Raw genomic sequence first — 14764 nt, 5'->3', positions numbered from 1 at the left:
GGCAGGCGGACTCTCAACCACTACACCACCAGGGAAGCCCTTTTACTCAGTTTTTAAGGTTCATCTGCATTCTTGTGTATAGTTGTCTGAACATTTTTTTAAAAAAATATATTTATTTATTTTTGGCTGCGTTGGGTCTTCGTTGCTGAGCGCAGGCTTTCTCTAGTTGCAGCGAGCAGGGGCTACTCTTTGTTGCAGTGCATGGTCTTATTGCACTGGCTTCTCTTGTTGCAGAGCATGGGCTCTAGGTGTGCAGGCTCAGTAGTTGTGGCACACAGGCGGGCTTAGTTGCTCCGCGGCATGTGGGATCTTCCTGGACCAGGGCTCAAACCCGTGTCGCCTGCATTGGCGGGCGGATTCTTAACTACTGTGCCACCAGGGAAGTCCCTGAACATGTTTTTAAGCCCAGTGAGCTGGTGGAGTATAGTGGAGCCTGTGCAGCAGATGTCAGAGGTCAGGAGAGACAAGGTAATGGAAGATAGGAAAGTATTAAATCAAAAGTACAAAAAGGGAGTCATCTTCATATGGGGGAGAAAACACTCACTCCTCTGAGACAGAATTGAAGGAAGAAAGAAAGATACCGAGAGATTTTTGAGGTTATAATTGGAGGGGTTGAGGGAACTCATTTTAGGTAATCTTGCTATCAACAAGGTTGAAGTCTAGATCCACTGCTCAGCAGGAGGAGACAGATAAGTTTAAAAACTGGAGAAGATGGGGAAAGTTTGGAATAATTTCTGTTTAGACTTCAGGTAGATCTTAGCCACAAATGAGTAAAAGGATTTTTAATATCAGTGGGGGCCTAGCTAGGAAGAAATTTAGAGCCTAAATTGATAGTATTCCAGCTTTTTTTCCCCATGATATTTCTGTAGCATTCCTTCCTAACTTGGGATTGAAAGCAAACAAAAGCAGACCATAACGTTTGCTCAGATCTTAAAATTGGCAAGAGGAGAAGGCAAAAGGTCAGTTCTTCCTTCTGTACCTTGCCAGCTATATAAATCAGGTTCCCTGGTCAAAAACTTTGTATGGTCATGTTTATCACCAACTATTGTGTAACCCCCAACTCAGTATTCAAGGCACTCCTTCACCTTGTCTTACCTGGCATTGCTCTCCTGTGGCTGCCCTACTCATCCAGGCACCCAGGCTACCCTGGGCATTCACTCTCCTCACTTATTTCTGCTCCTTTAGTGTATTGTTTTCTCTTCATAAAAATGCCTGCCTCTGTCACCAGCATGGTGGACACAGTGAGCATAACTGTTTTTTCAAGAAACTTGACTGTAAAGGGAAGGAGAGAAGGTACAGTAGTTAGTGGGGAGCAGAGGCTCAAACAAGATTTTTTGGTTTAGTTTAACAGTTATTTATTGATCCCCTGCTATGTATCTGTATATCATCTTTCTAGCTAACCCAACTTTAGATTGGAGGCCTTCATCAGCTTGTGTAGGTCTTATTTGTTCTCAGTTAAAATTTCAGGCTGTAACCATGGGCTGTAGGGTGTTGGCACAGGCTGTTTGTCCCTAACAGTCTATAGGATCATATTCGTATTAGGTAGAAACTGTTTCTCCCTTGTGGTCATGAAAGTTCTTTCCTTCCCCATGCAGACCTGTGTGTAGATTTACTGTCAGCACTCAGCTAACATGTTCCTGTATTGCAGACCTCTTCCACAATGAGCTGGTCACAGCATTCTATGCAGTTGTGCTTCTCAGATGAGGCTGCACATAAGAATCATTTAATGAGCTTTAAAGAAAAAAATTTCCTTCTCAGGATGGATATTTCCAGGGTGGGGTGCAGGAGCCTGTGCTTTTGACAAGTTCCTCAGAAGCTTCATTTTTTGCACAACAGGGTTGAAAACACTGGTCAAGGGCACATATTTCTTTTCTGTGCTTTTCTGTCAGTAAAGATTGGTGGTCTTTTTGAGTCATATTGGGTCTTTCTTTTTCCATCCTTGTTATCTCACACCCCCTCTGAGATGAACGTAAGTCATTATATGGTCCATTTGTGTACAAAGAGTGTGATCAATGAAACATTAAATAACTGTGGGATTCCAGTGGTTAGGACTCAGTGCTTTCACTGCTGTGGCCTAGGTTCAATACCTGGTTGGGGAACTAAGATGCCACAAGCCACGAGGCGTGGCCAAAACAAAAACCATTAAGTAACTGAAAACAGATGAGATAAACAATGTAATTTAGATGGTGCTTTAACTGATTACCCTCAAAATTCAATATCTTGGTCTTTTTCTCAAATAAGACAGGGTCCTTTGTGTGATTTAACTACCCTTCTGAAATCCCAGTAACCCTCTGCCTCTCATATCCTTGAAAGATATGCTTTAACCACAGGACAGCTTTTGCTACTTTTGCCTATAGAGCCCCAGACTCATGCTTGACCTTTTAACCCCTCCATCAGGAAGAAGAATCATTCATCTAACTGTGCTTTGTTAAGTCCTTGACTTCTACTAGGTTGTTGTATTGGGCAGCATGTACTGTCTGATCCAGTATGGGAGACGCCATTGTGTTGAGAGAGCTTGTGAGTAGCCAGATAAGTCTTGATGGTCAATTAGAAATTGAGTCTCTTCACATACTCATGTTACACTATACTCGTTTACAGTGCTGGGAAGTAGGTTCATTACTTATTATGAACTTCAGGCATATTCCTCATGACTGCTAATGGCTTTGTACGTAAGGAGATCGTAGCAAGTTATTGAGAATTACTTGGCTCTACCTTCCTTCATGGGCCAGGCTTGACTGTGTATTCTCGCTGAAGGGGTCCCTGCCTTTTTTTCTCTTCTCAGACTCATCCCACGCAGACCGCCTTCCTCTCCAGTGTTGACCTACACACTCACTGCTCCTACCAGATGATGTTGCCAGAGTCGATAGCCATTGTTTGTTCCCCCAAGTTCCAGGAGTAAGTACATAGGGTGTGGTTCAGGGTTTTGCAAGGAGATAGCCGGGGAAAAGCCTCAGAGGAAACATTCTCCATTCTTAAGACCTTGTTCTCTATAAAATATATAGATTGTGGTATTGATTGGCTTTTTAAAAAGGCTTCCTTTTAAGTCCTATATCCTGATAAACCTACTCTAACTTGTTTACAAAAGTATCCAAGCAACAACCTAGATGCTTTTATAAGAAAAGGACATAAAAAATTTGAAGTGTTTGACTTGAAGCAGTAGGAATTTCAAGAGATTGATATCAGATTAGAAAATTTCAAAATCCAACAGATTATCTCCAAAAGTTACTTTTTCATTCTAAATCCTGTTATTTACTATGAATTCTCCCAGTAAAAGTAGCGTAGTGGCGGTGATGAGTCATTCTCTAACTGATTCATTCACCAGAGAAGAGACCTATGAGCCAGCATACTTTTGAGGCTGTCTCAAAGTGAGCTCTTCACTGCTCTGTGTGTGTGTTTGTGTGTGTGTGAGTGTGTGTATGTGTGTGTGTGTGTGTGTGTGATTGAGGGGACACCTTTGCTTGATTCTAGATCTGCTTTTTCTTATTTCAGAACTGGATTCTTTAGACTAACTGACCACGGACTAGAGGAGATTTCTTCCTGTCGCCAGAAAGGATTTCATCCACACAGCAAGGATCCACCTCTCTTCTGTGTATGTATCTATGTAGAAGAAATCGGAGCTGTGCTTTAACCAGGGAGGACAGTAAGAGCTGATGAGGCACATTGTCCTTTGTGACACACATAGAAGATCAGCCTTGTCACTTATTTTTCCAAATCTTCCTAATAAAAACATACATGGGAAGCGGTGTGGGATAGGAAGGAGTTTGAGTCTTAGCTCTGCTACTTAAGGACTGTGTGTCTTTGATCAAGTTACTTAACCTTCCTGGTCCTCAGCTTTCTCATCTGTAAATGAAGATGATAATAATAATAATACGTACTTGAATAGGGTTATTGACAGGATTAAATGAAGTGATGCACAGAAAGTACCAAGTGCAGTAGCTTGCTTATTAAATGTTAGGTTTTTTCCTTCATCATCATCAGTTGCTAAGCCTGCACTTCAATAAGAGATTTGAATTCAAAAGAAAAAGCCACTTAAGTATATTTAATTGTGGAATATTGCTTTTAATTTGATTTTAGATAACAGGGATTTTTATGACCTTATTAGAAAGTTTTTTTCCCCAAGTGGTATTCCGTGAGTAAAAAGTTTCAGTTGCTGATAAGTATGTTTCAATTTTTCCCCTCAAATCTAATGTGATAGTATTGCTTCACTCCATGCTGGCCATGGAGTATTATTATTTCTTTTGGGTTTCCTGAAAAGTGACCAATATGGAAAAGGGAGTCAGACCCTTGTCACATAAAAGAAACTGGGGGTGTTTAGGAGAGAACCCCAGGGAGCATCTGAGAACTGACTATAAGTGTTAGAAGAATTGTTGTATAAAAAGGTATTGGGTGTGACTCCCAGAACTAAAACTTAAGACCCTGTGGGATGACAGTTTTCAGCTGAGTATGAGAAAGAACTTTCTGACAGACTTGTTCACAAATAGGTTAGCCTGCCTTGGAATATAATAAATGTCTAGGTACCAGGATGTTGAAACAGAGGCTATACAATCCCCCAGAAATGCCTAGGCTTTCAGTTAGGATGAACCCTTATGCATGCCAAGAGGGAGTATTCCCCATGTGAGAGTAGGTGTACTTTATTATCTGGTTGACATAATAACCCAAAAAACTGCAATGAATTCAGCAGTTATTTAAAATAAATGTATATTTTACGAATGACTCTAGAATATACATACATTTGAAAAATAAATGAAGGTATGTGGGCCCACATTGATTCAGGCTACAGCCTATTGATTCTGGGTTGGTGGAAGTAATAATTCCCAGACCCCTTACCATAACAGCCATTTAAGTAGCAGTCTGGCTGCCAGCCTGGGAACCACTAGCCAGAATAAGCATTGTAAATAGGAGTTTTGTTTGTTTGGGTTTTTCTTAAACATATATATTTATATATCATGACAATATACAAAAGATATAAGAAGTTAGGCAGTGAACTGCTTATTGTAAATAGCTTTTAAACTTGCTTTTCAAAGATAAGAAAACACACAGGAAGTTAAGTAAAAGATATCTTCCATGACTTCAACAAGTAAGGAGTTTTAAAGATGACTTTTCAGAATTTTCCAGGACTTTCCCTTTCTTTCTTTTTCCCTGTTGCAGAGCTGCAGCCACGTGACTGTTGTGGACAGAGCAGTGACCATCACAGACCTTCGATGAGAGTTTGACTCAGACACTTCCCAAGAACTATAAAACCATATCAGTGTACTGGTAGCCCCTTAATTTAAACTTTCCAGAAAGCTCTGGAAGCTTTTTAAAACAGAATAGAACGTATCACCTGGGGGAGAACTGATTTTCTGTTTCTGGTTTGAAAAGAAATAATTGAATATGTTTTTTAGGCACATCTGGAAAATAGCATGATCATGCTAAAGCAACTTTTCAGTCTGCCTGTAACTAAAAAATTAAGTTGAAAAAATGTTGTAATGAACACTTATATACCCTTTGTTCTAGATTCACCAATTGTTAACATTTTTTCCCCTCTCAGAGATCCTTCTAATTTCTCGGCCAACTTGTTTATTGTTTATCTTTGGACTAATTAAGGGCATCTATGCAGAAATTTGGAAGCCATTTAGAAAATCTTTGGGTTTTTCTGTTGTTTATGGCAATATTAATGAAGCTTATCATAAGGCTGAGGGAGAGCTTGCTGTGTTTGACCAGATGGTGAGGCCCAAGAACCCTGAAGAATGATTTTGTCAGGAGTTATTGTTATTTAACAAATATTTAGGGATATTTTTTCTTCTACAATAAAATAACAACTATATATTTCTTTGTGCTCTAGAATGATCTGTTGGATCAAGCATTGTCTAGAGAGGTTAACTAAATCGTCTGGTTATTTGGGGAAAGGTGAGGGGAAAATGGAATTTGAGATGTACCAACATTGAAGGTATGTCCCAGTTCACTTTTAATTGTTCAGTCTTTTCTCTCTGCCTTTTGCCATCTTCCAGGACTGTGAAGTCATCTCTGTTCTTTTGGTGCTATCTCAAGTCGGTCATACCATTCACTTCCTCCTTATGCCCTAAAAGCTTTCAGCTGAGGATAATAGAGCCTTTGTTTGGAGTACCAGGTTACACTCCAAATAAATGATTATATTCCCATGCCACCCCACCCTGCTGGTTTTATTGTGTTGGCTCTTCCTTTCTGACTTAGGCAACATCTAGGAAGATGTTTGAAGCTGCAGTTGATTCTGTATTTTTTCTATGAGCTGAGCCTAGTGTTATAAGGTGGCCCAGAAATTAATGGTATTGTTTGTGTCCTCTCTGGTCAGGGCAGGAGAGTAAATGCCTTGGATAGGAGAATGATTTCTTTTTGTATCAAAATTCTGTGGTAAAGAAAATTTGCAAATGTATGAAGTTTTGCTTCATCTTAAAATTTTGTGTCCCGAATATATTCAGTCTTTATTGCTTAGGTTAGCAGCCCTTGAACTTTTCCCCCAAAAGCCAAGTGTCTATATTCTTGTTTTTCTCATAAGTTCTTAACTCCAAAGATACTAGAAGTTCTTTGTTCTGCAGTTTCAGAGTAGGTGGGAATGTGGAGGTAGGTGGGTCTGGGCAAGGGAAAGAGAACCTCTCTGGTCACTGCCCTCCTTTCCTGCCGTAGCCCCAGAGGCAGCCTGGACTGCTCCCTTTGCCCTTAACAGTCCTACAATTGCCTGGCCCTGCACTTTCCAGGAAATTCACCCCTTCTTTCCATTCTCAAGGCTGCTGCTTAGTTTAGGATCTTATTACCCCTTACTTGAACTATTGCAATAGACTTTTTACCAGGTCTCTTTGTTTTTAGTGTTTCTTGACTCCAGTCTTTTCTGCCCAGTACAGTCAGGAGAAGTTTCCCACATTACAGCCATCCTCATGTTTCCTCACTTGCTCAAAAACCTACAATAGCTTTCCACTGCTTAAAATCTAAATTTAGCCCTTATTCCAAACCTTCTACATATGGCCGCATAAAGCTCTTACCCCTGACTACACATTCAAACACCTGGGGAGCTTTTTAAAAAATACTGATACTCACACTCCACCACCCCCCAACCAGTGAAATCCAAATCTCTGGAGAGGGACCCCAGACATTGTTCGTTTCTGTTTTTGTCTTTTAAGCTGCTAGGATTCTCAAGTGCAGCCAGGGTTGAAAACCACTGTATTAGTCATTTATACTGGGGAGTTTTGAACTGATTCATCAGTCTCTGCACATCATAGACTTTCAGAAAATGTTTGTTGAACCAAAGTGAACTGTATCATAGATTGCAACCACATTGATCATTTACTGTTTACCAGATCGCCACATTTTCTTGCCTCCACACCTGTGCAGAAGAAATCTCAGTAAATGGATGGGTGCAGGAAATCAGTCTGCAGTTGTCCTCTTCAGACCTGCTACAGTCTAGCCACGAAAGTGGTACTTTGCACAGGCCAGCTTTAGTGTCTCACTTCACCCTACATCTGTGGAAGAGACATGCTATCAAGCCAGCTCACAAGGAAGCAGGGAGACTGGATAGGGCAGTGAGAGAAAAGGAGCCAGAACTGTAGGGAAAGGAGGAAAGGAATATTGTGAATAAAAGGAAGTCAGACCACAAAACCTGAGGAAAGAAGCTTGTATTGAAAGGGTAAAAACTACTTGATAAAGAGACTGACTTCTGGGCTCCTAAAAGCCTTTCCACTCTCCCAAGCCACACAAGTGCGATACTTACTGGTCTGGACTGAGTGGGGAGAGAGAAGCAGTATCTGATTGCATCCCAGCTGGCCTCAGAGGCACAGACCCTCCAAAGTGCCGTGGGCCAGGTGCAGAGATGCTGGTGAAGACTCTGCTGGGGGTCAGGGCAGGCCTGGGTTTTTTCAGCTGATTACTTCCACGTACTCCTAATTGAATACCACCAAAGAGGAAGAAAAAAACCACTTAAGCCTTATAATGCTCTCTTGGGTGCCAGACACCTTAAAAGCCATGGTGGGAAGCATTCACTAGTGGGGGGGATCATTCCCTAGTGTCATGGTGGATACTTGTTGTTTGAGAAGCAAGGGTTTCCACTTCCATTTGGCACCCGAGAGTTTAAAATCATAATGCCTATCCCCTTTGACTTTGGTCACCTCTGGGTTTCAGTTACTCCAGTGGAAGGAGCTTTTCATGTGGGGGTTGACAGGACTGGAGACCGCTAGGAGCAAAGCCTCAATGACATGAGGGCCCAGTGAATCCTGTGACTTTGGTCTGCTTCAAGTGGATTTTGAGAAAAGTTTTCAGATCAGACCAGATGTTGTTCCCTAGAAAACAGTCCAGTTTGTATTGTGCCTCCCAGCCCCTCCCCACTATATCTCAGTATATTAACCCCACCTGGGTTTGGAGACCAGTTTGTTCAAGGATCTTTCAAGTGCGTGAGCCCGGAGTGGAACTTCAGAGGCAAGGCTTCTTTCTTTTTGTGAGGAGCTTTGCTTGAGGCACTGAGAAGGCCTGTTTGGAACACTGGAGCATTATGCTCTTGAGAGGAAGTGCCAGGCTGAACATTAAAGACTTTGCTTCTAGGCTCAACTGTTCATTCACCAGGAAGTCACTGAACTTCCCAAACTTCTTCAAAATTCTGTGAAGTGGGATCAGTCTAATATACCTACCTCGAATGAGGATAGAATGAACTCCATATGCAACTATGAGAGTTGTAAAGATGCTATTCAATATAAAGATTTAAGCTACTTGTTATTTGTATCTCTGCAAGTGTTAGAGTTGAGGTGCCGTTACTTCCACCTGCGAGACCTCTACCTCCTCCAGCTTCCAGCTAGAGGACTCCTCAGATAGATTCACATTCTTTTATCACTAACAGAGCCTCAGCTCCAAATATCTTTTCTGGTCTGCCCTGATGTTCTGAACTGGAAAACTGAGAACCTCAAGAATCAGAAGAAACATTCCAAATTTCTACTCATTTCCCTTAAGACCCAGAGCAGAGCCAGGACCTAAAGAGATTGCACCGTATCTTTTAACCCTTGGTTCCATCCCACTCTTGTTTGAACCTCCCACTTTTGTTGTTCCAACTATTTCTTGAGGTGAAAGAATTGGAAGAGAACTTTGATCCTCTTCACAGAAGTCTTTATTCTTTAGTCCAGGGTTGAATTTTTTGTTAACCTTTGCCTACTTGGGGTTAGAAGTGGGCCTTACTCTTACAGGATAAGCCCCGCATCATTCATTGTGCCTGTTGGATCCAGAATCCAGCCCTGTCGCACTGAATAACCATGGACTTTTGTGTCCTTTGGTGATTAAACCTGCTTCCCTGAGGGCTTGGTTCAAGTTCTACCATCAGTGTCTTCTTGAACTGATAAATTCACTCAGGGCTTCCTTCTTTGAGCTCCAGTGGCACTTGTGGCCTGTTTCCCACAATTTGGTATGTGTTTTTTTGCTGTTTTGCAGTGTTTTCTTATTGTTTTATGTGAGTCAGGTCACTGAACTGTCATGTAACCTCATGTCATGTAAGGATAGGACCATGTTTGCTTTCTAGCACTGTGTTGAGTGCCTTTCAGTCAGCACAGTACTTCCTTACTTTCTTTTGCTGAGCCCTTCCTTGAAATAATGTCCGTGGTGTTGAGCCGTGTGTTAGAAAGCCAGGTGGACTTGTGCCCTAACCTCCGCCTTTGGGAAGCCATCTTACTGCCTTGACTCAGACATTGTATCCTGAACCTGTGCCGCCACCCCAGTGTCACCTTGTGCCAAAGGTCTGAATACAAGCAAGAGCTCTCAGAAGAGGGAGCCAGCATTTAAGCTCCTCTTCCAGCTGCCAGGACAGATGACTGTGCTACCCAGCAGGGTGGGCGGGGGAAGATGTGCCTGGACTAAAGTCTGAAAGGCGGAGGTCAGAGACGTAGGAGAAAACCAAGAGACAGTGGTGACAAAGTCACTACTATCTCGTCACAGAAACCAAGGAAAGCAACAGTTTAAAAAAGGGGGAGGTGAGTGGTACCAAATGGCTCAGGAGAGGTTTTCTGGGCTAAGGACCAAGATGAGTCCATGGGATCTAGCAGTTAGCAGAGGTCTTCCCTGACAACCCCATCTAAAACACCTCCACCCCGGGACTTCCCTGGTAGTCCAGTGGTTAAGAATCCACCTTCCAATGCAGGAGACACGGGTTCAATCCCTGGTCGGGGAACTAATATCCCACATGCCGCAGGGCAGCTAAGCCTGTGCACCGTAACTACTCAGCCCATGCGGTCAGGAGCCCATGGACCGCAACTAGAGAGAAGCCCGCGCGCCACAACAGAAGATCCCACATGCCTCAGTGAAGATCCCGCATGCCACAACTAAGACCTGATTCAGCCAAATTAAAAAAAAAAAAAAAACTATCTAAAACCAAAACCAAAAAAACCGTCTCCACCCCATCATTCTACCGCATCTTCTTTACTGTCTGCATACTGTCATTAGCTAAAATCATCCTGTTTATTTCTAGCATATATATATATACATATATATATAGAGAGAGAGAGAGAGAGAGAGAATACTCTGTGAAAACAGCAACTTTTGTCCTGTTCACTCTTGTATTCTCAGCTCCCAGAACAGTGCCTGACCATAAGATAGGAATAAATGCACAGACTTATCCAAAGTCACCAGCTAATAAGTGGGACAGCTTTGGTTTTTTAAGGAACAGAGCAATAAATATGCACACAGTTTGAATAATAATTTTAAAGATTTAAAATTTAATTTAAAACTTAACAAATTTAATTTATTTTAATTAAGTAAATTAAAGTTAATTTGTTTAACCTTTTATGATTATAGAAGGTTACCTCTTAGAAGGTAAAAGAAGAAAAGCATATGAGAAAATAAAAACTACATATGTAGCCATTTGTCTTTATTTAGAGATGAGTGATAATGCAGTATCACAAATTGAAACTTCTGAACTTTCTACAAATTATACAGAGAAGGAAATTTAGAACCTTAAATGCTTTAATATTTAATAAGAAATAATCAAAAGGTATGAAATAAGCATTTGACTCAAATTAGGAAAAAGAATAACAAAATATGCTAAGAAAGCCAGGAGGAAGGAAAGGAGAGCAGATATTGCTGAATTTATAAATAGGAATCTTGGTAGATAAATTCACAATGTTATTCTTTGAAAAAATAAAGTAAACAAAGAGGAAAAAATATATATACAAAATTAGAAGTGAACAAAGGGATACAACGAATGCATATTTTAAGAAAGTCCTATTATAACTAAGCTAATGAATTTGCATCTCAATGAAATTGTTAAGAAACAGATCTCCAGAACTTTTTCATCTTGCAAAGCTGGAACTCTGTACCCATTAAACCACAACTTTCCTTTTTCCCCTCCCCCGAGCCCCTGGCAACCACCCTTCTGTTTTCTGTCTCAATGAATTTGCCTTCTTTAGATACCTTATATAAGTGGAATCATACAGTATTTGTCTTTTTGTGACTGGCTTATTTTACTCAGCATAATGTCCTCAAGGCTCATCCATGTTGTAGCATGTGTCAAAATTTCCTTCCTTTTTAAGGCTGAATATTCCATTGTATGTATATACCACATTTTGTTTATCCACTCATCTGTCAGATGACACTTGGGTTGCCTCTACTTCTTAGCTAATGTGAACAGTGCTTCTGTGAACATGGGTATATAAATATCTCTTGCTGTTTTTAACTGCTGCAGAGCATAGGAAAATAAAAAAACAAGCATATTTCATTTTTGTGAACACAACCTAATAAATCATATACACATATATTTCACATCAACCTCAACAATACAGATGCAAATTTCCTAAATAAAAGCATTAATAAATTCATCAATATAGTGAAGGAATAATGTATCATAACTGCCAGCATTTGTTGTGCATCCCCATTTAGAACTTGTACATGACCCCCCAGCTAGTAAGTGGTGGGCTAGGATGGCAGCCCAGGTCTGCCCAACCCTAGAGCCCATGATGTATTTGATGAGTTTGTTGAGAAGGTAACGTTGGCCCCACAAAAGAAGTCTACTAATATAATACCTCACAGAAGAAGGTCAAAAGAAAATAAAGACCCAAGACTCTTTCATAGATAATAATAAAGTATTTGACATGAGAATCAACATTTATTCTTTATTTTTCAAACTCCCCTAATAAATTAGGAAAGAAAGAAGCTTTGTTAACATGATAAAATATATCTTCTGAAACAACACCCAGCATCATTCTTAATAAAGAAATAATGTTAGGGACAAGACAAACCCTTTCTAACTACTGTTATCTAACAGTGTTCTGAAAGGATAATCTAGCCAATGTACTGAAGCAGAATAAAGAGTATACTGGAAAAGAGACACAGTTTTTGGCTGCAAACTAAGTATCTACCTAACAACCTAAGGATAGGGCTTCCCTGGTGGCGCAGTGGTTGAGAGTCCACCTGCCGATGCAGGGGACACGGGTTCGTGCCCCAGTCCAGGAAGATCCCACATGCCGCGGAGCGGCTGGGCCCATGAGCCATGGCCGCTGAGCCTGCACGTCCGGAGGCTGTGCTCTGCAACGGGAGAGGCCACGGCAGTGAGAGGCCTGTGTACCTCAAAAAAAACCCAAAAAACCTAAGGATAATCAATCATTAAAAATGGTTAGGCCTAATAAGAGCAGCAAAATTGTCCACTAAAAGATATATATATATATATATATATATATATATATAAAACTTCTTTGTAGCATTCTAGTACAGGCAATAGCCAGTTGTGATTGGGAAAAAAAAATTCTCATTCACCCTAGCAACCAAAACTATGAAATACCTTGGAACAAAATTAGCAGAAAATGTTCAGGACTTACATAAAACTAAGCTGTACAGAGGGACATGAAGAAAATAAATGGAAAGACATATTCTATATTCCGTGAAGGGAAGATTTAATGCTTTAAAGATGTTAATTCTTTAATTAAACCATAAATTTAAATGAAAGTCTACAAAAATTTTATTTTTTAACTTGAAAAGATTATTCTAATATTAATCTGGAATTGGGACTTCCCTGGTGGCACAGTGGTTAAGAATCCACCTTCCTGGGCTTCCCTGGTGGCGCAGTGGTTGAGAGTCCGCGTGCCGATGCAGGGGACACGGGTTCGTGCCCCGGTCCGGGAAGATCCCACATGCCGCGGAGCGGCTGGGCCCGTGAGCCATGGCCGCTGAGCCTGCGCGTCCGGAGCCTGTGCTCCGCAACGGGAGAGGCCACAACAGTGAGAGGCCCGCGTACCACAAAAAAAAAAAAAAAAAAAAAAAAGAATCCACCTTCCAATGCAGGGGATGTGGGATTGATCCCTGGTCAGGGAACTAGATCCCATGTGCATGCTGCAACTAAGAGTTTGCATGCCACAACTAAGGAGTCTGTGAGCCGCAACTAAGGAGCCTGGCTGCTGCAACTAAGATCTAGGGCAACCAAAATAAATAAATAAAAATAAATAAATGATTTTAAAAATAAAATTAATCTGGAGTAAGTGAAATAACCATTTTTCAAAATTGAAAGATGAAGAGTGTTGGGGGAAATTTTATTACCAGGTAATTCTTATAATAAACTTATAAGTTAAAGTAATAGCATACTGGTGGAAGAATAGGTTAAGAATTAGCAAACTTTATTGTTCAAGGAGATAAGACAATGCTGTAGATGGCATGGACCGTATCTTGATGGAATTTGGTGTTGGTATGATGCCAGTGGCTTTTTTCAAGGCAAAGTGAGGTGAAGAGAGGAGACAGAGGGGTAGAGAAGCTAACTACAGGGAATGAATGAGAAATATCTAAGAATAGTCTTACTTTCTTTAGTCTAGGTGATGTTTTCACTTCTTTCACCCAGTAATAACCTATTACTATTTGTCCAACACAAGTAACTTCCTATATTCTCACTCAGGCCTAGGAAGAACAACAGAAATAACCCGTGGGCCACTGTGGGAGTTCTTTTTTGGAGTTGCCGAAGGCCACAGAACTGCAAATGAGTGGTGTCAGACTTCCCAACCCACACTCAACCACGGTGCGATACTGCCTTCCTAAAATATGTATAGATATATGCATTCATTAAAACTATGGGAAAGAAATACACCAAAATATTAATAGTAGTTTTCTGTAGGTGATAGAATTATGGCATGATTGCTCTCTTTTTTTCCCTCTATACTTTTTTGAGTTTTCCAAATATTCTACAGAGAACATGAATCATTTTTATATTGGACAGAAAGGACAATGCCTACTATTTTCAGAAACCAAAGCTCCACTGCCCCTTCAATGTGAGAATCAAGCCAAGACCTTATTCTTGGACGGCATCAGTGAAAGGGCCTTAGGAATGCTCTTGGGCACAGCAGCAGAGGCATGTCATATATGGAAACCTTCCATGAGGGTGACCTCACCACTGGAACCCATTCAAAATAAACCTTGCTGCAAGGGCTAGCAGCAGAGATCTTTGGACAAAACCTGGAGGATGGAAAGCTAAGAAAGAATTGACCTAAAGAAGACAACCTCCGGGCTTTGTCCTGAAGAACTCCTGTGCATCCATCTGGGCTTACTGGCAGATCTCCCCTGTGCTCAGTTCCTAAGGAAGGATTACTTTACCTCACCTCGCCCTCCTCCAAAAACGAACTCCCACAGAGGCCCAAGGGTTATTTCTGTTTTTTTTTTCCCTGGGCCTGAGTGAGAATATAGGATGTTATTTGTGCTGGACAAATAGTAATGGGTTATTGATGGGTGAAAGAAATGGAAACCTCACCTAAACTAAAGGAAGTAAGACTATTCTTAGATATTCCTCAGTCATTCCCTGTAGTTAGCTTCCCTA

The 14764-nt window shown here is 41.0% G+C and overlaps 1 protein-coding gene across 3 annotated transcripts in view; it reads left to right on the top strand.

Moving 5' to 3' along the window:
• Positions 1–5808, top strand: part of STAMBP (STAM binding protein) — a 34404-nt gene extending 28596 nt beyond the window's left edge. For all 3 annotated transcript variants that reach the window (XM_060169237.1, XM_060169238.1, XM_060169236.1), the window contains 3 exons: positions 2783–2895; positions 3490–3589; positions 5149–5808. In XM_060169237.1, the coding sequence (XP_060025220.1) occupies positions 2783–2895; positions 3490–3589; positions 5149–5205 (270 nt within the window). In that variant the 3' untranslated portion in view covers positions 5206–5808. The remainder of the gene's footprint in view (positions 1–2782; positions 2896–3489; positions 3590–5148) is intronic.
• The last annotated feature ends 8956 nt before the right edge of the window (positions 5809–14764 follow it).

Source organism: Lagenorhynchus albirostris, chromosome 13, assembly GCF_949774975.1.
Source record: "Lagenorhynchus albirostris chromosome 13, mLagAlb1.1, whole genome shotgun sequence".
In the NCBI taxonomy this organism is placed as follows: domain Eukaryota; kingdom Metazoa; phylum Chordata; class Mammalia; order Artiodactyla; family Delphinidae; genus Lagenorhynchus; species Lagenorhynchus albirostris.
This window is presented reverse-complemented; position numbering and strand designations above follow the sequence as displayed.